The sequence below is a fragment of the Urocitellus parryii genome, chromosome 10, assembly GCF_045843805.1.
Source record: "Urocitellus parryii isolate mUroPar1 chromosome 10, mUroPar1.hap1, whole genome shotgun sequence".
NCBI classification, from domain to species: domain Eukaryota; kingdom Metazoa; phylum Chordata; class Mammalia; order Rodentia; family Sciuridae; genus Urocitellus; species Urocitellus parryii.
In genome coordinates this window covers 52,685,263-52,710,047 of record NC_135540.1, presented here as the reverse complement: position 1 = coordinate 52,710,047, position 24,785 = coordinate 52,685,263, and the positions used below count along the sequence as shown (strand labels likewise).

General features: G+C 36.2%; 1 protein-coding gene across 1 annotated transcript in view; it reads right to left on the bottom strand.

The window, feature by feature from the left end:
• Arhgef38 (Rho guanine nucleotide exchange factor 38) overlaps positions 1 to 24,785 on the bottom strand; it is a 128,268-nt gene that overhangs the window by 7,332 nt on the left and 96,151 nt on the right. Inside the window, exons 6-13 of the mRNA XM_026404658.2 lie at positions 23,431 to 23,630; positions 20,416 to 20,549; positions 15,509 to 15,613; positions 13,790 to 13,912; positions 10,417 to 10,728; positions 3,517 to 3,660; positions 2,484 to 2,682; positions 2,083 to 2,342 (exon numbers count right to left, since the gene is read on the bottom strand). Coding sequence (XP_026260443.2) covers positions 2,083 to 2,342; positions 2,484 to 2,682; positions 3,517 to 3,660; positions 10,417 to 10,728; positions 13,790 to 13,912; positions 15,509 to 15,613; positions 20,416 to 20,549; positions 23,431 to 23,630 — 1,477 coding nt within the window. The remainder of the gene's footprint in view (positions 1 to 2,082; positions 2,343 to 2,483; positions 2,683 to 3,516; positions 3,661 to 10,416; positions 10,729 to 13,789; positions 13,913 to 15,508; positions 15,614 to 20,415; positions 20,550 to 23,430; positions 23,631 to 24,785) is intronic.

Sequence of the window (24,785 nt, the reverse complement as noted above, 5' to 3'; positions counted from 1 at the left end):
TTCCTCGTGAAATGTCCCTAGATGCTTTCCTCTACCACACTCTTCTGCCATGATGTTCTGCCTCACCTCAAATCCTGAGGAATAGAGTCGGCCATCCATGGACAAGACATCTGAAACGGTGAGCCCCCAAATAAACTTTTACTCCTCTAAAATTGCTCTTGTGAGGTCTCTGGGTCACAGCAGCCAAAAAGCTAACTAAAACACCCCCTAATTAGAAATTACCCTAATGTCCATCAACTGGTGATGGTTAAAACATACTATATCCATGGAAGGGAAAATAACTAGGCAATTAAAAGCAATAAAATATGTATTTTTACTATAACACAGATGAATCTCAAAAACATTATACACTAAATGAAAAAAGGGAGTTGTAAAAACCACATATTGCATAATGTCATTTATATGAAATATACAGAAAAGGCAAAACTGTGGAGATAGGAAATAGTTTGTTTAGTGGTTTCCTAAAGCTGGAGATGGTAAAGAGCAATTAATGCAAATAGGTACAAAGGATTTTTGAGAGTGAAAGAAATGTTCTTAAATTGAATTAATGTGATGGTAACACAATTTGGTAAATATACTTAAAGTCATGGGATTTTATACTTAAAATGAATTAATTCATATGGGCAAATAAATAAGACCTTAATAAAGCTATTTTGGAGGGAAAGTCATGAAATGAACGGCAATCTACACTGTAAATGGAATAAACAGAATACATAAAATATTTTTGGAGGGCAGTACAGCAATGTCTCTAAGGTTTTATATAAACTCTCTGACCCTCCTATATTTTTAAGGATTTTCCTCATAGATATGTTCACAAAAGAGCACAAAACAGGTGAAAAAGAACTTTCCTAAAATCTTTCCTAAAAGATTCTAAATTTTTTTTTGTTAGGGTAAGAGTTCCATATATGACTTATTCTATAAAATAAAATACTATGGAGAGTTTTTTAAGGAAAAATTAAGCTAATTAGATATAGTTTAGTTTATAATATATTATTCATTGTTTTAAATATTTATTTTTTTGTAGATGGACACAATACTTTTATTTTATTTATTTATTTTTTTATGTAGTGCTGAACCCAAGGCCTCACAGATGCTAGGCAAGCGCTCTACCACCAAACCACAAACCCAGCCCTGATATATTATTTTTAAGTGGAAAAAATATGTAACACACATGATATATTTATTAATTGTATAAATATATATATTTGTATGTGCATGGAATATGTCTGAAAAGTTATACATAAATATTGTCTCTGAAGAATAGGAGTAAGAAAGCAATTAAGACCTTAACTTTTACTTTATATATTTCTTCTGACTATTTTAACTTTTCAAAAGTAAATTTTATCACCCCTATATAAAAGAATATTTTTACTTAATAAAAAGTCAATAAAGAAAAAAAACAAGTTGAATAAGAATTAGTTGGTCACCAACTGAGAATTAATAGTGAAATATACTGAAACTTTATACTGAAGCAAAAATGAACCCTACATTATAGTTAACATACCATCTTGTGATAGGATTATACCAGTAGCCTTTGCATCAGTGCAGTGAGGGACAAGTAGCCCTTAAAAGTATCAGTATGCAGTATATGGAATATACAAGTGATTAAAATGGCCAATTACTAGACAGCTCAATGAAGATGTTGCTTTTAGAGGAATCAGGAACAATTTCCTACATGCTATTAATGGTCACAATCTGTTCAGCATTGAACTGCATTTTTCTAATGGAGGGGTGTACAAAGTGCATTTTCACTTTAAGTACATAACAACAGAGTTGTAACAGCAACAGCTACTATTGAGTGAGTGTCTACTCTGCTAGGTACTTTACACACACACATTAGATCTAAAACATCAACTCTGCAACATAGGAATCATTGTCCTCTTTGTTTCATTTGAGGAAACAGGCTCAGAGAATTAAATTCTTTGCAAAACAGTCCACAGAGAGTACCCACTAATAGAGCTGGGACTTTTTGATGGCAATGCTGGCACTTTCCTATCAAGTCTTACAGTAAAATAGTGAGCATTTAGAGATTCTTTCAAGTTTTGAAGAGCCTATTTTTTTCATTGAGGTTCAAATTCTTACCTGCTCATCTACCTCTTGAAAGCTGTCAACATCAGTGCCGTTTGTTTCAAACTTTCCACAGGTGCCACTTAGAGATGAGCTGCTATCACTTATGCTGCCTTCTGGGGTCCCTGTGACACTGTCACTAGCTGGCCGAGAAGACACAAAGAGGCTGATGTTGTCAAAATCATCGTCACAGAACCTGTTCTCAGCATCAGCCTTCTGCACTTTTGCTGGATTGTACGGTTTTAGGAAGGAGGAATACACATATCCTTTTACAACTAGGTAGGAAATAAAAAGAAAGAAGAACCAATGTCAAGTGCATACTGTTCCCAAATGCCTGGGTTTAGAGAAGCACACAAAGACCATTGGGAAAAAAATCTCAACCTGAGGAGGGGTGGTAATTCTGGAGAAAAACTTACTTCCAGTGTCAACGAGCCACCTGCTAGTACTCCCCAGTGGATCTTTCTGTTCCATCACAGCCACCAACTCTCCTTCCAAAAGGTTGATGTCATATTCTTGTGTGGCATTGCACTTGCGCTTAGCTTGGTAGAGTTCCTCTGCACTGTATGTGGACAGAAGTTTGGAGCGATGAATGTCAGTTTGACGTGGCACTTCTGGCTGGGAAAAGCAAGGAGAATATTTGTTTCATGTGGATGTATAATGAAATCCTCAGTAAATTCGTAACATTTTTCTCCATAGATTCTTTAAAAACATATACTGATTGGGGTTTATTTCAAGGTGAAGTCTTAGATTAGGCTCTTATTGTCGAGTGCTCCAGTAAGTCATGCAGTGAAAAATTCTCTAGTAAGCACAGGAGGGCAGTGTTGTAGAAAAGAAAGAAAATTCATGTGAAAAATCAGGAGGCAGAGGTTCTAATCCCTCTTGAACAACATTTTAACCCTTTGGTATTTTCTGAGCAACATTTTAACTCTTTCTATATTAAGCACTTGATAAATAATATTTCATTCAATAAATTGCACACTTGCTTGTCTTTTTCTAGAAAATAGCAGTGAATTCAGCAGGAGTAAGAAGCCATAGACCCCTTCCAAGCTCCCGCCCATTAAGTGACTTTGAGAAAACCACTTTATCTCTGGAACCCAGGGTGCCTTAGCTTGAAAATGCAAAGGCTGGATTACATGATTTACCTCTAAAATACTTGTAAACAAATATTTAGAGTGCCTATCTTGTGTCAAGCACCATTTTAGGCATTTTAAGGATATGCTATGTACAAAACAGAAACCCAAATCCATGATTTTATGGATTAACAAACTCATAGAACAAAGGCTATAGAATATATTTAGTATACAGGGTAAAAATAGAGAGGAAATTTAAACATAAAGAACAAATTATAAGATTAGAATGAAATTAGTGATAAGAAAAATAATATGATACTATGATTCGGACAAAGTGAAGTAGTAATATTTTAACAGTCATGGATGCTCCTATACTCACCAGAACCGGCACAGGCTTCTTCTTTTCAAAACTGAGTTTCCTCTCAATAAAGGTGGCACTATTGTCCTTTACAAAATTCAGATTGTGAACCTCTTCTAGTACTCGATTCTGAATCTCAGAGATGCTTGAGACCAACAATGGTGCCTATGGTAGAAGTAATACAGCATCATTTCCACACAGCTATATAACCATATTAGGAGTTAAATTTACCAGAGTTGCAATAAGCATTTGAGAAAGTGTAAGGGAGCTCATAGTGGAAAAATTAGGGCAATTCTAGAACTTTTGAATGAGGATAATCTAATTTACCGTATCTAGAAACCCTGTGAAAATGATAGGAATATATGTATATATGAAAGTTTCAAGTCTAAATAAAAGGAGAACAGAAGAAGAAAGAGGAGGAGGAAGAGGAAAAATAAGCAACAAAGTCATGGAACAAAGGCTCAAGAATTAATGGTGGAGAGACCCTGCACCTACTAGAAGAAACAGTAGACCCAAATCTCCATCATGTAGGCTTAGAAACTGACTTCCTTAACAAGACTCTGAAAGCACATGAAATAAAATCAAGAATCAATAAATGTAATGACATCAAACTAAAAAGCTTCTTCACAGCAAAGGAAACAATCAAGAACATAAACAGAGAGCCTACAGAAGGAAAGAAAATCTTTGCCACCTGCATATCAGACAGAGCATTAATCTCCAGAATATAGAAAGAACTAAAAAAATTAACACCAAAAAAAAACCCCAACAAATAACCCAATCAATAAATGGGAAAAGGAACCAAATGGAGACTCACAGAAGAAGAAATACGAATGGTCAAAAAATATATGAAAAAGTGTTCAACTTCCCCAGCAATTAGAGAAATGCAAATTAAAACTACACTGAGATTTCATTTCACTCAGAATGGCAATTATCAAGAATACAAGCAAAATAAATGTTGACAAGGATGTGTGGATAAAGATTCACTCATACATAACTGATTGGACTGCAACTTGGTATAACCATTCTATAAAAAACAATATGGGTGTTCCTCAGAAAACTTGGAATGGAACCACCATTTGACCCATCTGTCCCACTCCTCAGTTTATACCTAAAGGACTTAAAATCAGCATACTACAGTGATGCAGCCACATCAATGTTTAAAGCAGCTTAACTCACAATAGGCAAATTATGGAACCAAAGTAGGTGCCTTCAACACCTAGTTTGGATAAAGAAAATATGGTCTATATACACAATGGAATATTACTCACTCTTAAAGAAGAATAAAATTATGGTATTTGCAGGTAAATGGAGGTAGCTGGAGAATATGCTGTGCAAAATAAGCCAATCCCAAAAAACCAAAGACTGAATGTTTTCTCTGATATGCAGATGCTAATTCACAATACGGAGCTAGGGAAAACAGAGATACTTTGGATTAGGCAGAGGGGAGTGAAGGGAAGGGAGGGAATATGGGAGTAGAAAGGATAGTAGAATGAATCAGACATTATTACCCTGTGTACATATATGATTACATGGCCAGTGTGATTTTTCATCATGTACAACCAGGAGAATGTGAAGTTATGCTCCATTTACGTATGATGTGTCAGGATGCATCCTACTATTATGTATAACTAATTAATTTTTAAAAAATTTAAAAACAAATAATAAAAATAAGAATTCATGGTGGTACGAATCTCCCACACAGTGGAGTAGTATAGTGACAGGGGAAAAGAGTCTAAGATAAGAAGCACTAATTGAGTGTCTGTGCTAAGATTTAAACAAATCAGCAGATTCCTTGACATGCTTCCCATCAAGATGTAGAGTCTAGGTTCCTGCCTCTCAAAACCAGGTGGATCTTTATGGTTGTTTTATTATGTGTGGGATGTTGGGGCTACAACCCAGGACCTTGTTCTCGTTAGGCAAGGGCTCTTCCAATAAGCCACACCCTCAGTGATAAGTGGGTCTTTACAGTGACCTCAATAAATAGGATGCTGAAAAGAACAGAACCATGGAAATGATGCTGTCTGACTTTAAAGATTAGACTAGAAACAGTCGTGCAGTTTATGCTGGTATTCTTGGGACACTCACTCTGGAAACCTTCACTCACTTTGGAGAAGCCCATCTTCTCTGTGGCCACCATGTAAGAAGACCATAATGAAAGATGAGAGAGAGTGGGGGGACTCCCCTTGGGACCCCAGCTATTCCAATCCAAACTGAATGACCAACAGCCCAGTGAATCCCTGAAACCATGAACTATAATAATACCATGTTTGGTGTCATCTAATTTGAGCCCCAGATTTTTTTTCACCATTTCAATGAAATTGAATGATTATCTCTTCCCTTCCTTGGCAGAAGATGAAGATTCTTTTTCTGCAAATGGTAAAACAGTCTCTAGAATGAGTGACGCTATGCATTAACAAGGATAGGGGACCCATATTGAAAAGAGGGAAAATAAGAAACAGATGTATGCTGACCTTGAAACCCTTTTCCATTTCCCCACCACCAACCTTAGAAATCATACGGCTTCCCTGCAGACAGAAGACTTGAAGAACTGTCTGTGGATATTCTGACCAGTCTTGAGAGGAGAAAGACCTAACGAACCTATTATGAAGGGTTCTCAAATGAAATGACAGATCACACAATCATGAAACACAGTTTTCAACTACCTACGGGCTCAAGGGTGTCATTTAGTCCTCAACTTTTTCAGTGGTCGACAGATCATTAGACAGCCCAGGCATGCCTCTAATATGAGGGAATCTGATAAATAGAAAAGCAACTTGTCTTAATTTTAAGAAAACAAAGAGCCCTTGAATATTAAAATAAGAGCAGAAATAAAAGGAAATAATTGATGGGTTAGAAGACTAAAGTAGGAAAATTTCATAAGAGATTGAGAAAAGTTATAGAGATAGAAAATAAGTGAGAAAAAATAATAAATTTAGAGGTAACAATCTAGGAGGTTCTGAAAAAGAAAAAAGGAGCAAAGAAAGAAAAAATCATCAACAAAATTGAATTTCATCAAGGAAATTGAGATTGAATGAATTTTGAAATTGAGAATTTCAAAAAGTTTCTAGAAGAGGCAGAATTTTCATGTTAAAAGGATCCCACCAAGTGTCCAAAATTTCAGACGGGGAATTCCTAAGTGCTTCCAAGGGTCCAATGAGAGGACATATATACATAGAACGTACATAGAACCAAGAATCGGACTGGGTTGTCAATTCTCAGTGAAACAGTGGAAGCTAGAATAAAATAGAACAATTTTTGTAATGTTTTCATATGCACAAAGAACAACTTCTACATCCACAGAAACCATCAGTAAAGCATGATGATATTAAAAAGACATTTTTCTGGTATACAATGTATCAAAATATTCATCTCCCAATCATTTTTTTTCAGAGAACCACTCAGAAATACACTTCTCCCCAGATAAGGGCATAAAGGAATAAGTCAACATGGCATCAGAAAATAAGGAATTGGGATCCCACACAGAATAGAGAAGAAGGGGTCCCTTAGAATGATGATGAGGTGTGATCCCAGGATTACGGACAGAAAGGCAGTTCAGATTGTAGCAGATTAGAAAGCACTGGGAGAGATTTCTGCAAGAAGGCACGATTTATAGAATACCACACACATCTGAAAGTCTTAAAAGGTTAGTCAATTGAGAGGTAAAATTAGACAAAGAAAAATGAAGCAACTGGCAAAAGAAAAACAATTACTAACTTCAGAAAAAAAAGCTATACATGAAAGACAAATTAATTGTGGTGTTCTGTGTAGCTAACCAGCATTCACTTTGTGTGCTGGGTATCTGTGTACATCTTCAAATTTATTCTCCTTCCTTTCTACCCTGCTCTATGTGCCAAGAGTCTCATCGGAATTAAAGAGCAACAGGTCACTGGGCATGGTGGTGCATGCCTGCAATCCCAGCAACTCAGGAGGCTGAGGCATGAAGATTGCAAGTTTGAGACCAGCCTCAGCAAGTTAGCAGGTCCTGTGCAACTTGGTAAGACCTTGTGTTAAAATAAAAAAATAAAAAGGGTTGGGGATATGGCTCAGGGCTTAAAAGCCCCCAGGTTCAATCCCCAGTACCAAATAATCAAATAAATAACAATAACAACAATAAAACAATGTTGCACTCTGGTTTCAGATGGGTTCAGTCAATGAAGAGTACACACAGGAAATCAGAATGAGAAAAGAAACTGAGATAAGGATATTTATTTCCTAAATTTTCTTTCTGTAGTATTAACTGAACAACACAGACCTATCAGATTGTCCTGTGCACATCCCTCTCTTTGTCCATTCCTATGCCAACCTCTTCCCTTATCCATTTAATCCTAGGTGTTATATGGCTCCCCTCTTTTGCTACCCTTGGGGCAGAACACTGGCTGCAAAGATTTCCCCATAGCATTCTCACATTTTTGTAAATAATCACTTTATTAATTTTTTCTCCAAATGATCAATTTGAGTGTTCTGGTTTTTTTATACTAATATTATGACAGATACATAAGTTAAACAATTTAAATAGCATGTAAACATAGCTAAATTTATGGTATAACTACTGGAGCTCCATAGCAAGATCTTCTGTGAATATATATGTTGTGAGAACATAAAAAAGAGGGCTAAGTTCTCATTTTTCATAGTGGAATACGTTATGCCTAAAAGTGAAAAATAATGAAATGGCAAAATAAAATCTTATTTTAAAATATGAAAGTAAATACCAAGAGAATCACCTAAAAGAATTGAAAAATAGTTGTCCCCGAGGAAGAAGAAATAGAATAAAGAGAGTGAAGGACAACTGTTTTTCTTGGCCAAACTTAAATAACTACTTGAATCTTTAAATTATGTGCATGCATAATTGATAAAAATGAAAATGAAAAAAACAGGACTTTGGATTCTTCAGAACATTAAAAATAGAGTTTCTATATGATTGAGCATCTCCCTTCTGCATATATATATATATATATATATATATATATATATATATATACCAAATAATCAAAAGTAAGGATCTTAAAGAGATTTTACATACCCATTATCACTGTAACATTTTTCACAATATCCAAGAGAAAGAAACAGCCATTAACAGATGCATGAATAAACAAAAATGTATCTACATACAATGGAACATTATTCAGACTTAAAAAGAAAAAAAAATTCTGCCACATGCTACAAAATGAATAAACCTTGAGGGCTATTTTAGTTAGTTTTCACATTATTATGACCAGAAAACCAGACAACAACTTAAAGAAGCAAAAGTTTATTTTGGCTCCTGATTTCAGAAGTTCATGGTCTAACAAGCCATAGCTGTGGGCTCAAGTGAAGCAGATTAGGGCAGTATAGTGTGGCAGAGGAAAGCAGCTCAGGACATAAAACCAGGAAGCAGAGAAAGCCCCATTCACTGGGGATAAAATATAAACCCCTAAATCATGCCCTCAGTGACCTACTTCATACAGTCACCCCCTACCTGCCTACAGTTACAACCCAGTTAATCTCTATCAGTGGATTAATCCACTCATTCGGTTACAACTCTCATAACCTAATCATATCACCTCTAAACATTCTAACATTGTCTCACACATGAGCTTTTAGGGGACATCTCATACACAAACCATAACAAGGGCATTATGCTAAATAAAATATGCCAGTCACAAGGAGACAAACACTATGATTTGATTTATATGAGGTATTTAAAGTAGTCAAACTTATAGAAACAGAAAGTAGAATGATGGCTTCCAGGAACTGGGGCAGGGGGAAAATGAGGACTTGTTTAATTGAAATGAGGACTTGTTTAATTGGTTTATTTCAATTTTGCAAGATGAAACTGTCTTGGCACTGCATTGCATAACAATGGAAATAAACTTAATGCTTCTGAACTCTGCACTTAAAAATGGTTAAGATGGTAAATTTATTATTTTTTTAAAGAGAGAGGGAGAGAGGGAGAGAGAGAGAGAGAGAGAATTTTTAATATTTATTTTTTTAGTTATCGGCAGACACAACATCTTTGTTTGTATGTGGTTCTGAGGATCGAACCCGAGCCACACGCATGCCAGGCGAGCGCGCTACCGCTTAAGCCACATCCTCAGCCCCAAATTCATTATATTTTTACCACAATTAAAATTTCAAACTGGCCAGGTGTGGTGGCACACTCCTGTACTCCCAGCAGCCAGGGAGGCTGAGGCAGGAAGATTTCGAGTTCAAAGCCAACCTCAGCAACAGTGAGGCTCTAAGCAGCTCAGTGAGACCCTGTTTCTAAACAAAGTACAAAATAGGGTTGGGCATGTGGCTCAGTGGACGAGTGCCCCTGAGTTCAATCCCTGGAAAAAAAATTCAAAATTATATGCTATTATTATTATTCTAGTGCCAGAGACAATTCTCTAATCACTATTTATTTCTGTCTTTCAGTAATATAGACATAGTCATGAGAGATGTTACCATTGGGGAATTGTGGAGTATCAGGATCTCTGTGATTTCTTATAATTAATATAACTCTATATCTCCAAACAAAAAGTTTAAATATATATATATATATATATATATATATATATATATATATATATATATAACATATATACTATAGAATGAAACCAGTTGAGTGAGGATAAATATCTCCAAAGTGATTTTTCACTTCTTTAGTACATTAGCAAAAAAAAAAAAAAAAAAATCTCTGTGCTTCTGTTTTACTATGGACTACAATGTGAAAGATGTGCCCGGATAACCTAAAACAGAATCTGAAGTATCTTTAAAAATTATCTGATCCAAAGTGGGGATCAAGGAGGAGAAAGCATCTGATCGACTGTTCTTAAATAACATATACACGAAGACCACACACACACACACACATGCACTCTTGTAACAGGGCTGCATTCTCATAGGAGTGGTTTCTAACAGACCTGGGAGGCCAAGGTGGCCAGGTGCTGGTACTGTGCTTACCGGCACAACTGTGGAATAAGCCTGTTGTGCTGCATGCATCAGGTCCCTGAGGAGGGTGATGAGATTGCACAGACAGTTCAACAGAATCTTCCGGGCAGCCTGGTTGAACACCTGAAGCTCTTCTACCAGCTGGGCATTGAGGGCTTCATATTCCTTTTTGGCCAAGTCTGACTCATCTCCTGCTGACCGCTGCAGGTAGCTGTTGTAGTCTAACAGTTTGTCATAGCGTTTCTGGATGAGCTTCTGAGGTCCTGGGAATAAGGACAGCAGGGCTGACAGCGGGTTCAGGACGAGTCTCTGCAAGTGAGATGCCTGTCAAAAGAAATGATGACCCCATTACAGAGAAGGGAATAGCCCATACCATTGATCTGGGTAGCCTGCCTCCTCTCCACAGGAGCACAAAAGAACCTGGGCAGCATCCATCCACGTTAGAAGAGAAACTCATCATTTTTGTCTCTAGCTAAACCTTTTCAAGGACTTAAAACAAAGACTCTAATATGGAACATGAAGAGTGAGCAGGAAGAGAAATACAAAACACCTGGTCACCCAAAATCCAACTCCAGCTTTCTTTCTGAAGCCATTTGGTTTTGTCACCTGAACACTGCCCACTTCCCCTTCTTTCTTATCCCAGAGCCAACCTGAGCTATTTCACACATGGCGGGGGGTGAGGTCAATCACCAAATTTTGACTACCAGAAATGAATGATTCACCATATCACTGTGACCACTTGGCGACGGCAAAAGTTGTGGTCTTAGAAGAGACTGTAACATACTCCCCCCAAGGTGGTCCCAAATCCCTAACTACTCTGAAGACTTTATTTTTGGTAGTGGAATTGCATCCCCCATACAGATAACAATACTTTAATATGAGTATTTACTCCTGTAACAGAAATGACCAGAGATATACACTTCCTCATTTAAATACATTAAAACTGGTGCTGGTCCCTGTATCTTAAATTGTTACTTTTTTAGCTCTGAATCATAAAAAATAATCTTTGAGTTCATTCCCAATCCTGTGTTGGCATTGAAGCACCCTAGATTTAACTTCTTCTATTACTCTATTCTGAAACACACTAATATCTTATGTTTGCTGATTGCCCTATGTTATAGTTTGGATCTGAAATGTCCCTCAAATTCATTGTGTTGAAAATTTGGTCCCCAGTGCAGGAGGGTATAGAGGTGGGGCTTTTGAGAAGTGATTGCATCATGAGGATTCTGACCACATCAGTGGATTAACCCATTGATACCTGAGTGGATTACTGGGAAGTGATGTAAACTATAGGTAGGCAGAGCACAGCTGGAGGAAGGAGGTTACTGGGAGTGTACCTTGGGGACAATCTTGCTCCAGTCCCCCCCCCACCCTCTCTCACTGGCTGTATGAGCTAGGCAGTTTTCTTCTGCCATGCTCTTCTGCTATCAGGTTCTGCCTCATCCCAGATCCAGAATAGTGAAGCTGGACAATCATGGACTGAAACTTCTAAAACCTTGAGCCAAAATACCTCTTCCTCTAAGTTGCTTATATCAATTATTTTGGTCAAATATAAAAAAATCCCTACTTTACCCTATATACTTGGGTTACAGGACTACATTAGAAAAATTTGGTAGCAGGTTTTCTTCTGTAACCTCGAAGAGGTCCCAGGGAATCCACATCTGAGCAGCAATCTGTATTAATTAATTTAAAAGCCCCCTGATAACTTTATCTGAACTCATGGGAAATCTAAAAGAGAGGGGAACCAATCTCTTATTGGCACTAGCAAGAGCCAACACATTAGATTTGATGTCTACTTTATAAAATAATCAATATACAACTGCATACATACTGTTTAATGAGTCTCTTGACTAAGTAAAGAATCTGTTTACTATGTCTGGTATAAATTACTATGTTTGTTAAATGACCAGATTCTACAGGTAATATAATTACAAAATTAGTATACAAAAAATTTATCTGCCTTTAGATTTTTGAGTTCTTAGTATTTCATTTTTAAAATGTCCTATATATTATTCATAAATGTTACTTTTTTGAGCTTTCTGATTATTTATTTTAACTTAGCCTAATTAGTCATTGTAATGCAAGGTAGGTAAGATAGCTTTTTTCGTCTTTCTCTTGAATTTTGGAGCAGACTTGCTAAGGAAGAAACTACCATGCTCTCAGATAGTGCTCAATAAATATTTATTGACTTAATGGATTTGAACTAACCTAAAGAGCAAACCCTTAAGGCTTTTCTAAAATGTGCTCTCTGTAATTAAACCCAGAAAATACATAGAAAACTACCCATGCTTTTCCCATTAAACCTCTGATTTAAAAACTTCTGTCATCCACTCATCCATCCTTCTACTCACCCATCCATCCACCCACCCACCCATGAGCAACTTATCTATGGATCATGTATATTTATCATGTATCATGTATATGTATCATGTATATTTGCTGATGTAATCCTGACTTTTCATTTCCTAATGCCAGAAATGCAAGATGCTTTTATGTGGTTTTCTAGTGGGGTGAGGAGTTTATCACTTCCTAGGGTTTGGAAATATGTGGAGCTATTCATTGATTCTCCCTGTGACTTGACATAGGGGGATGTTATTGATATTTTGAGGCTGGTGAGCTAGGAATGCTAAACATTGTCCCATACAAGAGCTTCTCTGAAGACTTATATGAACCAAAGTGCAAATTACACCAATGCAAAAAATTCACCTTCAATATGGTGGAATCTATTATACCTTCTATAGAATACTTGAAATATACTATGACATAATAATAACCATAGAAACTCAAGACATTAATTAAAATTTGTATTACCCAGACTAGCTTACCACCCAAATATTTTATTGACTCAAGCATATTTTTATGATTCCCAGCCCATATTTTATAGAACTCTTAGAAAAGAAATATTTGAACATGGAAAAGAAGAAAATTACACATGACTCTTAACGGAAAGAAAGCTTTGCTGCCAAGTGTGTATCGTGTTAGTAAGAATCACATCCTCAGAAAATACCTGTGCTCCCTCTGTAAGGACATAAGCCATTTCTAAAGATACGTTAAGAAAATCATAGCTTTCCAACTTAATAAATCCTTGATATAATATATGCAAACTCCAACTAAATATTGATTCTAAAAGCTACACAGGCACTAACTACTGCTAGGAACATAGTCCAGAGTTGTCTTAAATTTCAATTATAGTAAAATCCTCAACTAATCCACTTTAGAAATATTTAATTTTTTAAAAATCCCTATTAAAATCTTCTAATTTTAACATTAGTATTTGCTTTAGTGCATATTTTATTTCTCACTCTGGAAAAAAAGAAATAAAAAACAGCATTTCTTTTTAACGCCACTATTTAACTTGTATTTTCTATGAATATAAATAACTTACAAAGTCATGACAGGGATTTGGAGCATTACTCAGAGTCTCTGAATAGCCCACCTCCTCCTCATCTTTGTTGTACGAAATTTCCCGGAGTTCCCTCACACTCTGGAGAGCAATAGGCATGGCATCCTGAAACCGAACAACAAGGTAAGTTCTGAAGTTATTACAAATAAATGTGTATCCAATGCAAATGTCACCATTATTTCTTCTGAGAGATCAAAAGGGGATAAAAAGGGGGACTGGAGTTGTGGCTCAGCGGTAGAGAGCTCACCTATCATGTGAAAGGTGCTGGGTTTGATCCTCAGCACCACATAATAAACAAACAAACAAACAAACAAGTAAATAAATAAATGAAAGATAAAGTTATTGTGTTCAACTACAACTAAAAAAATTAATTTTTTTTAAAAACGAGGAAAACTATTAAACTTTTGTGAATATTTTGTACAATCAGATTACTTAATCTCTCTCCCTCCTTCTCCCCCCATCACTTTTTCATAATATTTTGTATAATGCCCTTGTTGATTCATAGAAGTTCTTATTGGCCATTCTTTAGCATTTGATTCACAGATTGCTTATTTTAAAAAATCACTGCTCTTGATATAATCATCACTTTTCCTTAGTGAATTTAATGCTCTCTTTAAGAGAAGATTTCTCACTTTTTTTGTTGAATCAATCAGTTAAAATACAGGATTTTCCAGTAAATGTTCCCAAGAGACATTTACTCCTCAAAGGATATGTAAAGATACACAAAGGACAGTCCCCTCTGCCCTCTAGCTGTTATAACTGTTTTGGTTTCCTTTTCACAGAAGGCAGTGCTTAAGAAAGAGATTAGCAAACCTAATTGTAAAATCAGGATTTGCCTCAGACAATAAATAAAAACAGAATGGTGCTCTTAGGACAGAACATGGAACCCTGTCTCCAAATCAGTGTGCTGGTCACCTTAACCCTCAGCTGGTGTAATACTTCATCTCGGTGTGCAAGCATCTACTTCAAAAACAGATAAGCAAGAGAATACGTTTCTGGAAAAGGAAGGGAGCCATTTATTAACTTATTTACATGGAACTCCACTAATTTCCTATGTCTCATAGTCATAACCACTGTCAAGATGCTGCTTAGGACACCGTGTCCTCGATAAGATCCATTAGGAGAATCTCCTGACTGGCTTTGCTACTGAGAATAATCATGAGTTTGTTGAAGTCAGTGATTCTCAAGAGGGTCAGCACAACCTCCTAGAGGACTAGAAATTTTCAGAGATGTTTTTGTTTTCTGGTATAATTGTGTGAGAGCTTTTGATTATTGTAACTGCATTTTATTTTGTAGTTCAACTTATTCTCTTTTATATTGATTTTTATACTTCCTTTAGGTATTAGGAAGAGAGATTAGTAAAATCAGACAAATAAAGTAAACTTTCTGCCCAATGCACAATTTTGAGTTAATGATGTCATCTTTATTGTAAAAAAAAAAAAAATGCTTGTGGTCCATGGGGCAATCATCTGAGCAAGACCCCTAACAGGGCAATTTGGGTTGAGGGGAGAATGGAGCAAATAGGGGGTCAAAGAGCAGAACCCAGACCTTTGTCCTGGCCTCCCTCAGAGCACTCTGCAGTCTTCCCAATTTGATATAGTAAGTGTCATCATACAAATGAATGAACAGTCACACTCCTCATAGAAACCACGGTAATTAGTGCATTCTGGAAGGAACATCCACAACTTGTATCTCACCTACCTGTATGTGTTGGAGACAGATTGAAATATTTTTTACACAGTGCCTCACAGTCTTTTCTAAAGCTCTAAACAGCTTTTCTTCTCTGTTAAAGGTATTATCTTTCACCTAAAATATAAACGAAATTATTTATTTTCATAATTCAAAAGAATCTGATCCTTGAAAAAGAAAAAACAAGATAGATCATATTGGTCCAGCACAGTACACAAAAGTTCTTGTTTATATTGAAACCTTCTGTGATAGCCCACTATTGTAATGCAGTACTTCCCGGATGGGCACACTGCACATCTGATGTGCCACCAGTGTCGCAAAACCACGTGATTCAGCTTTGTTGATTTTCACACAGCTTCAACTATGTCAGTTGTAAAATTTTAAGAATTTTCCCTGCAGTTTTTAATTATATTACTTTGTGGGTTTATAAAATAGCTAAATTTGATCTATGGACTAAAATGTATTGTTTTGCTCAGAAGACTCACACCAGTTTATTTAGAAAGTAAACCTCAGTCCATGGTTAAAGAACTGTGATAATTATCACTTTTAATTTGAAAGATGATATATAATCTCAGTTTCTCTGTGATAATAAATTTTCATAGTGATGATGGTGGTCACATTCAGTTAATTTTTGTCACCCTACATGTAATATCTATTAGCATTCAGAAAAGTATGTTTTTTTATATGCTTCTGGTGTTTGTTTTTTGAACCCCTGCTCATTGCTATTTCTTTTTTTTTAGGTGAGTGTTTTTAAAAAAAATTTTTTTTAGTTGTATATGGACACAATATCTTTATTTATTTTTTTATGTGGTGCTGAGGATCAAACCCAGTGCCCCACCCATGTGAGGCTTTGCCACTGAGATACATCCCCAGCCCTCATTGCTACTTCTTAGCAATTAAAATGGCTATAAGACAAGATCAGAACCAGTCTCTGGACTGGTGAAAGTCATGTGAACATGCAAATGTTCCATAGAACAGGGTGACTCTTGCTCAATTAGGCACTAGATAATAATTGTAGCTGTTTTGGTTCATATGTTTCTTGATTTCAGATCGTTGACCTTAGAGCTGTATAAATAGAAATCGTAGCATTTTATTTTTAAACCTCTTAATATTGTTGATCTAGCAAACTTTTGAACAAATAGGTAATAGGGTCCTTTGCCATTCACACAAGATCCAACTCAGTTTGGTGTGCATAACAATATGCTGGGCCAGGTAGTCTTAAAGTCAGTTTTCAAGGTCACATTGCCAGATATTTTATTTTGTATATCTTGGCTGGAACCAGATGACTCTAAAGAGAGAGGTTTAAGGGTCACACTATGAGAAATATTGCCCAATTCTACTTTCCCATAACCAATCCTTTCTTGTGCTGTTTTGCTGGAATATGTTGCTGTCCTTTTTCTCCCTTATAAAACATTCTGTTTATTTTTAAGAACTAGCTCATATGTGACTACTTCCATGAGTTGTCCTTCCATTGCTCTTCTTTCCACTGTAGAAAATTAATTTCTCCCTCCTGTGTGCTCTAGTAATCCTAATTAATTAGTTACACAATTCTCTCTTCTGATGAATTTCTCTATGCCTTTCTTCCTCCTTCTCATTTTAATATTTATACCATACTGTGGGTTAGCTATTATGATAAATACCAGTTTAGAGATAAACAGCAGCTTCAGAAGGTGGCAGAGTCTGTTGACATTCTCCATTGTCCTTTTACTGATAGAACCCACACCTCTCATTTAAATAGGACACAGGGCTGACCTACTCGAGACAGTTCCAAGATTTCCTTGCAGCTAGCTCAACCCATGTAACTGTTTGGATGATTGAGTGTTTCATTTCTAAGTCTTAGCCTTGCAACATTGTCCTTGGGACTTGAATGAAGACATGGCAATGACCTAGCCTCAACCAGACAGATGAGACAATGTGTTTAGGAAAAGCACTGTGCTGAATTGGATAAACTGGATTCCTGAAGGATTTTATTAAGCAGAGCTTGTCTGCTCACATCTCAAGACTCTGATTACAGAAAGAAATAAAGGGCTACCTGACTTCAGCTACTATGTTTTGGAATCTCTCTGCGACAGATGCACAGCCTTTATCCTAACATAAGGGGTTAGAGAAACTTACCCCTGTTTATAGGTAAGATCAATATTCACACCCAAGCAGTCTGAATTCAGAACCTACACCTGTTCATCTTTGTATTCCCAATCTCTTATACAGTGCATGGTACATGAGAGTTCAATACATGTATGATGAATTGAATAGAATCTTCCTCTTGGGTAATAGCTTTAAACCCTAACTCTACCAATATTTCACCTGAGCTGCTGACAAGTGCAAAATTGATTGATTTGAGATTTATCTCTTCTCCAGTCCAGCCTATGCAGCTGATTTTCTGATTAACAGTGAAATGCTTCATTGCTGACAGGACATCCTCTAAAAAGATTAAGGAGGAAAATCTAATTAATATCCCTTCAGGCGACTTTAACTACAATTCACTTTTAGTTCACAATTGAAAAATATAAGAAGCTGATGATAAATATGCTAAAGAATATTTTAAAAGCTTGCCCCAAATTAGAACTTCCCCTATTGTTTCTCAATAGAATTGACTTGAGTCAGAAATAAAATCCCAAAGAGTGGGAAAGAAATGTTTATACCAAATGTATATATGCCTATAGGGCACAATAATGTCTTCTTAAATAAATTCCCAATTTGATTTTATTATTGTTGTCTTATTTGAAACATTCTAACTGTCCTTTCCTTTATCTGTTACCATACACCATTAATGTCCCAAACTTCCCATATCAAAAGGAGGGGCCTCCCATATACAATCAACCAGGTGAACCCCTAGAAGGATAAAAGAAGTGAATACAAACCATGTATTCTAAAAAATGTACATGTTAACTATGGTATTGCATGTTGGCTATCATATGGTAAAGTCAATGCAGTCACCAAAGAAAATGAGAACAAGGCTTGGAAATAGGTCTCAGAGATCAGGTCATCACATGCCATACAGGGTCACAGGGGAAATACCAGGTTTTAGTCAAGTGGCAGAAGACAAGAGTGAAGAGAGAGAGTCTAGGCCAGAGTCTTTATTGGGGTTTTCTTGGGAAGTACAAAGCAGGACAAACTAAATGGGATTGGTTGGTTTGAATAATTCCCATGGGCTAAGGGTTATAGGACTGATCTCTCTTTACTTTGCATCTAGCTGTAGAATAAGTTAGGGCAGGAGAAGTACTGGTTCAGTGTGTGAGACTTAGGTGAGGATGTGAATGGAACCATGGGATGGGGTGATCTGAAAGTGAGAGTTGTTTGCCCATCTATTTGCTCTCAAAGAATTGCCTAGCCCTGAAAGGGGCGGTCTCTCCTAAATACCAGCAAGGTATTTTATGTCAAAACATTATAAAATACAGAAAGTAAAAAAAAAAAAACCACGATTAATACAGCATATATAAAGGAGTTTACCACCCTCGTGGGAAGTAAGATAGTTGAACAAAGGCAAATAATAATTTAAGACAACAATATAAAGCAATAATGCTGATAATTATGCTAATCTTGACAGCCAGTATATACTGTTTACACACTGTGTTAGGTGAATTCTTTATATATGAATCAATTCATTTAACAGTCACAACCTTTCCATGTGTCAAGTACTAGTGTAATCCCTAATTTACAGATATTCCATTAAATTTAAGCCATGTGCCCAAAGACAAATATTTATTAAGTGGCAGAGAACTTAATTTATTAAGTTCAAACAAAGATTTAGATAACTTCAAAGACCTTGCTCTTAACTTCTGCCCTATGCTGTCTCCTGCAAATATGAATCGTTTCAAGACTGCAAGCTAGACAGCAGATTTATTAGACACTTGAAGGATGAAGCCACTTCTACTACAAAGACTTAATGAAAGAAGGAAAAAAGACCACAGCAACTAAATAGTGAGATAGATCCATCCGAGTCCAATGCTAACCACCATAAAGTTACTTCTAGTTCAAACAAAACAATCTTACAGATGTTAAAATATTAAGTAATGAAAAAAAGCAAATGAGAAGGAAAAAAAATAAGGTCAAATATAGTGTGCCAAGAACTGTGCTTCCTAATTTCAACTAAAGTCCACTGCATGGTAATACAGTGGTGCCACAATGAGCCTTCTATCTTGTGATTCTCAAAGTGTGTTCCATTGATCACTAACTTCAAGGCAATTAGCTTCAAAACACCTGGAAAATTCATAAAAATTCAGATTTCTAGGTTGCACCCTTGAAGCAGGTGAAAGCCTAGAATCTGCCTTTCAGCAAGCTCCTCGGGTAATTCTTCTTAAGCACATTAAAGTGTAAGAGGCTTTGCTAATCCATCCATTATTTATTAGGAGTTGAGATGAAAGTGGTTCCAGCCAGGCTAAACAGCTGACAAAGAACAGTTATCCACGAATACAACATGCACCTGGGGAGTGGGGAGACAGATGATAAGGGGTAAGAAAACATCGCACTAACTCATGCATCTAAACCCTTCTTTTTTTTTAAATAGATGAAATAAAGATAAAATGAACATCAAGGGAATCCTAAAGGAAAGCGAGATTTTTAAAAGCAGAAATAAAGTAGAGATGGAAGGAGGAGATTGCCTTGAGGGAGCTTATGTGCTGGTTGATAGTGAGTGTCAGGACTCCTGAGGCATCCCTGTGCCCCATGTCATCACGTCCTTCTTTCTCCTTTGCCTCCGCAGTGGAAGCATCACAGCTAAGGTAGTGTCAAAACCACCCCAGCCATACTCCAAACCCCGTTTTCCCCCAGGAGAGGAAAAAAAGGAAGAGCATAAGGTAATTGACTTTGATTCTCCACATTCTCGATATAACCCCGGTAGCAAGAAAACAAAAACCCCACAAAAATGTCAGTGTTCATGTTCCCTGGGGAAATGTAGGTGGTCCAAAAAGAAAAATTACCTGTGATTCTCCTCTGGTCAGAATCTTTAGATGATTTGTCACTCGTTTTGATTTCTTGCTAATTGAATGAATATTTAGTTTGGATAATTTGTCTTTAAGAGATTCATCCTCATCATTCTTCTTGTATTTTAGAACTGAAAGAAAAAAAAAAGGATGCGATGACATATCCGAACATGTGCAGCACACGTTTCACTCAGAGTTTTCAAAGTCCATATTTATATTCAAGATAGAAATCTATATAGGTTTTGATTCTCTTCTGCAGACGCCATACACTCCTGCCCAGTTTGTCCCAGGCACCCCACTCTCCTGACCTTCAAAAACAGCCCATTCAAGGACATGACTCCTCAAGGTCCAAGATGAATTTATCTCCCACATTCAATAAATCCCCAATCCTAGAGAAAAACCTTTAGCTCTCTTCTCGGATAACATGTCTATTATCTGAGACCTCCAGGATGGAGACTCTGGCCCTAAATGATGACAACTGCATTCATCATAAGGCAGTCTCAGAAGCTGAAGGGACTCTTCCCTCCCTGCGAGATTTGGTGCAAGTTGAATAACCTCTGAGCTTTACTTATTTACCTTTCAAATCATTTTCAATTCTCATGTTGTTCAAAATGTTAATATTCCTAACATCCATGTTGGTAAGGGTGTAGGAAGATGGAAAATTGTATCCACTGCTGATGAGGATTAAACCAATGCAGTTTTTGTAGAAAAGAGTATGGTAGCATCTAACAAAAATGAAAATATTTGTAGTCTCTGACCAGAAAGTTCATGCAGATAAATCTGCTTTCCATAATCGAACATATGAAATTTTGTTCTATTTGTTGCATCTTGTTTTCCCCATCAATGAGATATTGGAAACAAAATCTAAATGCTTATTCACAGAGCAGGAGTTTAACAAATGATAGTACATTCAAAATTGGGATAGTATGGAGCCAACAAGAAAGGCATATAAACTGGAAGAATGATACGAAGTTTCCAGAAACAAAAAGCAAACTGTAGTACCATTCATGCTGCTGAGAGCAAAGAAAGAAGAAAAGAGAGAATCTGAAGAAAATGTAATAAAATATTTGCTTTACAAAGTGGAATCACAGGAGTGGGAAACTTTTACTCTTTAAGACTTTGAAGTAGTTTAAGCAAACAGAAACATATAAAAAGTAACATAACAGTTTTTTTAACCTCCCAGCTATGTCAATTATTAATATTTAATCATTTACAATCTTTTTAATTTTTAAAAAAATTACCTAACAATTGAGGCCTGATCCCCATCTTTGATCTTTAAAGGGAATTGTTAGCCTAAATAATGGATAAGAATTATTTTGGTATCTATTTTGTATTCTTTTACTGCCTTATGTGTGGAATTGATACCATATATGGTATTATTTATAAAAATGGTAACATATTGAACATATTCTTCTCTCAATTGCTAAGTTACTTTTTTTAAACTCAAGATTGTGTTGTTGAGATTAATGCAATTATACATAGTTTTATTTCATTAATTCTTATGATCTTTTCATAGTAGAAAATACACAGTTTCTCCATTACTCTGAATAATTACATAAACTTTTAAATGATTTTATGAACAGGGTTATAACTAGTACATATTTGAGCCCATGGACAAGAATTTCTCTAGGAAAAATTCCTAGAAATTTATTTTCTGGGTCTCTGGTGTGTACATCTACAACTATAGTAGATACTGTCAACTTTTTCTCTAAGGTGGTGATTCTCATTTATGTTCTCAGCTGCAAATTGAAATGCAACACTCAGCACATAACATTATCTGTAAAAAAAAAATGGTTTTTTTTTGGTCAATCTGTTGGATTGGAGTGGTGTTTCACTGTGATTTTAATTTTCATTTCCTAATGATTAGTGAAGCCAAGGATTATAATATTACTTGGTCTGTCTGTGAATTTATTTTTATTATTAACCTTTTTTGCATTATAATTTTTACTTTTGATTTGACATTAAAAATCACAGGGCTGGAAGTGTGGCTCAGTGGTAGAGTACTTGCCTAGCATGTGTGAGGCCCTGGGTTCAATTCTCAGCACCACATATAACTAAGTAAAATAAAGATCCATTGACAACTAAAAAAAAATTAAAAATTAAAAACCACAAATTCTAGTCAGTAATCCTTGAGTGCTAACTTTTTATTCACTTTTGGTGCCTTTTACTCTGAATTTTCACTTATATTTTATGTGTTTCTTTATGATTTTAATTTATTAATATAAATATATTACCAGAAAATTAAATCACTTAAAACAAATAAACTGGTTGGGTCATTGAAATCTAAAGTACTGTCATTGCTTTAATGTCAGATTGAGATTTCATATTAGAATTAAAAAGTCAGTGAAAAACTTTATGGAAAGAAATCACATTGGGGAAGGACCCAGGTCTATCCAAATCACTGCTACTTCTGGAATATACAGGGACCATGAAATATCTCCTGTTTTGAAATTTACATTTTATATCAGACTTTAATTTTATATCTTAGCTTAAAAATGGCTAGCAATCATTTATTGATTCCAGTCAGACATATACTTGCTTCTATCAAAAGAGCAATTATTGTCCCCAAATCTCCATTCTTTGTGTGGCAGGACCAGATGAAAGAACTAGATGGGTTTCTTCATGCAGATCTGTTCCTATTTCAACCAATTCTGACACTACCTCCCCATGGCTATAGTACCTGGTCATGTCACCACACAGACCTTCACTGATAAGACCGTATGTTTGGGGTATCTTAAGTTCACAATATACCACCAAGACTGCAGTGATCAATGAGGCTGAGTAGTTGAGCAGAGCTGTATGATTTTTGGGGGGTTGGGGTGGGGTTTTTGTTGGTAGTGGTGCATGATCTTCTGAACCCAGTAGGAACCACATATTCTCTTCCCAAATCTCTGAGTCTAGATTTCGAATGATCTTGTTCACTGCAACTGCTGTAACCACTCAGACAATGTGATTTTCAGAATATAAACAGAGCAGTCATGTAAAACACCCAATCGATCATATTCTTCCTACCTAAATCTTTCCTTCTCTTAAATTCATTGATGTTCACATTAATGTCCTTCACAGCGGCAAAGGCATCCTCCAGTGCTCTGTAATCTGGGTGAGAAGGAGGGGTAGAATTCCGGAGTTCGCACAGTAACAGGGGATATTTCATCACACGCTGAATTGGTTTGATCATCAAAGAGCCCATGTCCAATAAGTTTGATTTGCCTCTATAACAAAGATAAATATCAGTTTTACAAACACAATGTGGTTTTCCATGACAACCAAGAAATATGCATTTTCCTTATAGTATATCTGTGATCAGCAAGGAAAATAGGCTCATTATTTAAAAATCTAAACAGATGTCTTGGCAAAGTATGGTCAAAAGAAAATACTGTCCTCTCTCTTCAGATTGAGATGTTGCATTTACAGTGTTTCAGAGGTGCCATCACAGTTTCCAAAAGAGATTGATAATAAATATAACAGTTCTCTAATTATTATTATTACCATCGCTATCCCTAAACATTGCTATCACACAGTGACCTTCTGTTTGAAATTCTTTGCCAACAGATCTTCAGGAACTTCACAAAAGTGAGCACTCATGCCTGACTTTTTCTTTGGGTGCTTCTGAGATGAGAGCAGAGCCATTGCACTGAACAGGCAAGTCACAGGAGGAAAAGTCCTATAAGTTTGGTCAAGCTACTGTCCAGCCCACTGCCATTGATCCTTCACCCAGAAGGCAGGGATTTCTAAAAGCCTCTTTATGCAAACAGTATATTTCTTATACACTGTTTTCAAATCCCAACAAATGGATTTTTCATACTTCTATTTTTTGAGGGGTGGGGGTTACTAGGGATTGAACCCACAGGCCCTTAACCACAGAGCCACATCCCACAACCCCTTTTTATTTTATTTTTAAATTTTGAAATAGGCTTTGCTAAGTTGCTTACGGTCTCACTAAGTTGGTGAGGCTGGCTTTAAACTTGTGATCCTCTTGCCCACCCTCCCAAGCATGTGCCACTGTGTTTGAATTATATTTCTGTTTTTTAAAGTACTCATATGGGTAATCAATATGCCATATAATTTGAAAAGTAGAAGGAGTACAAAAATGTTGAACAAAATTAGAAAAGCTGTATCATTAGAAAAGGTCTGAAGCACCCATAGAGACCATCTAATTCAACCCTTCACTTGAAAAATGAGAAACCACAGAACCTCAATTGTCAAGTGTACATGCACACCTGCATATACATGCACACACGTAGGCACACAATATACACACACCACTCACTATTCCATGTCCCAAGTTGATTTTCATCTTAGCACTTATCACTCTCTGGAGTTATCTTGTTTCTTTATTTATCAGTTTATGATAAACTTTTCTGTGG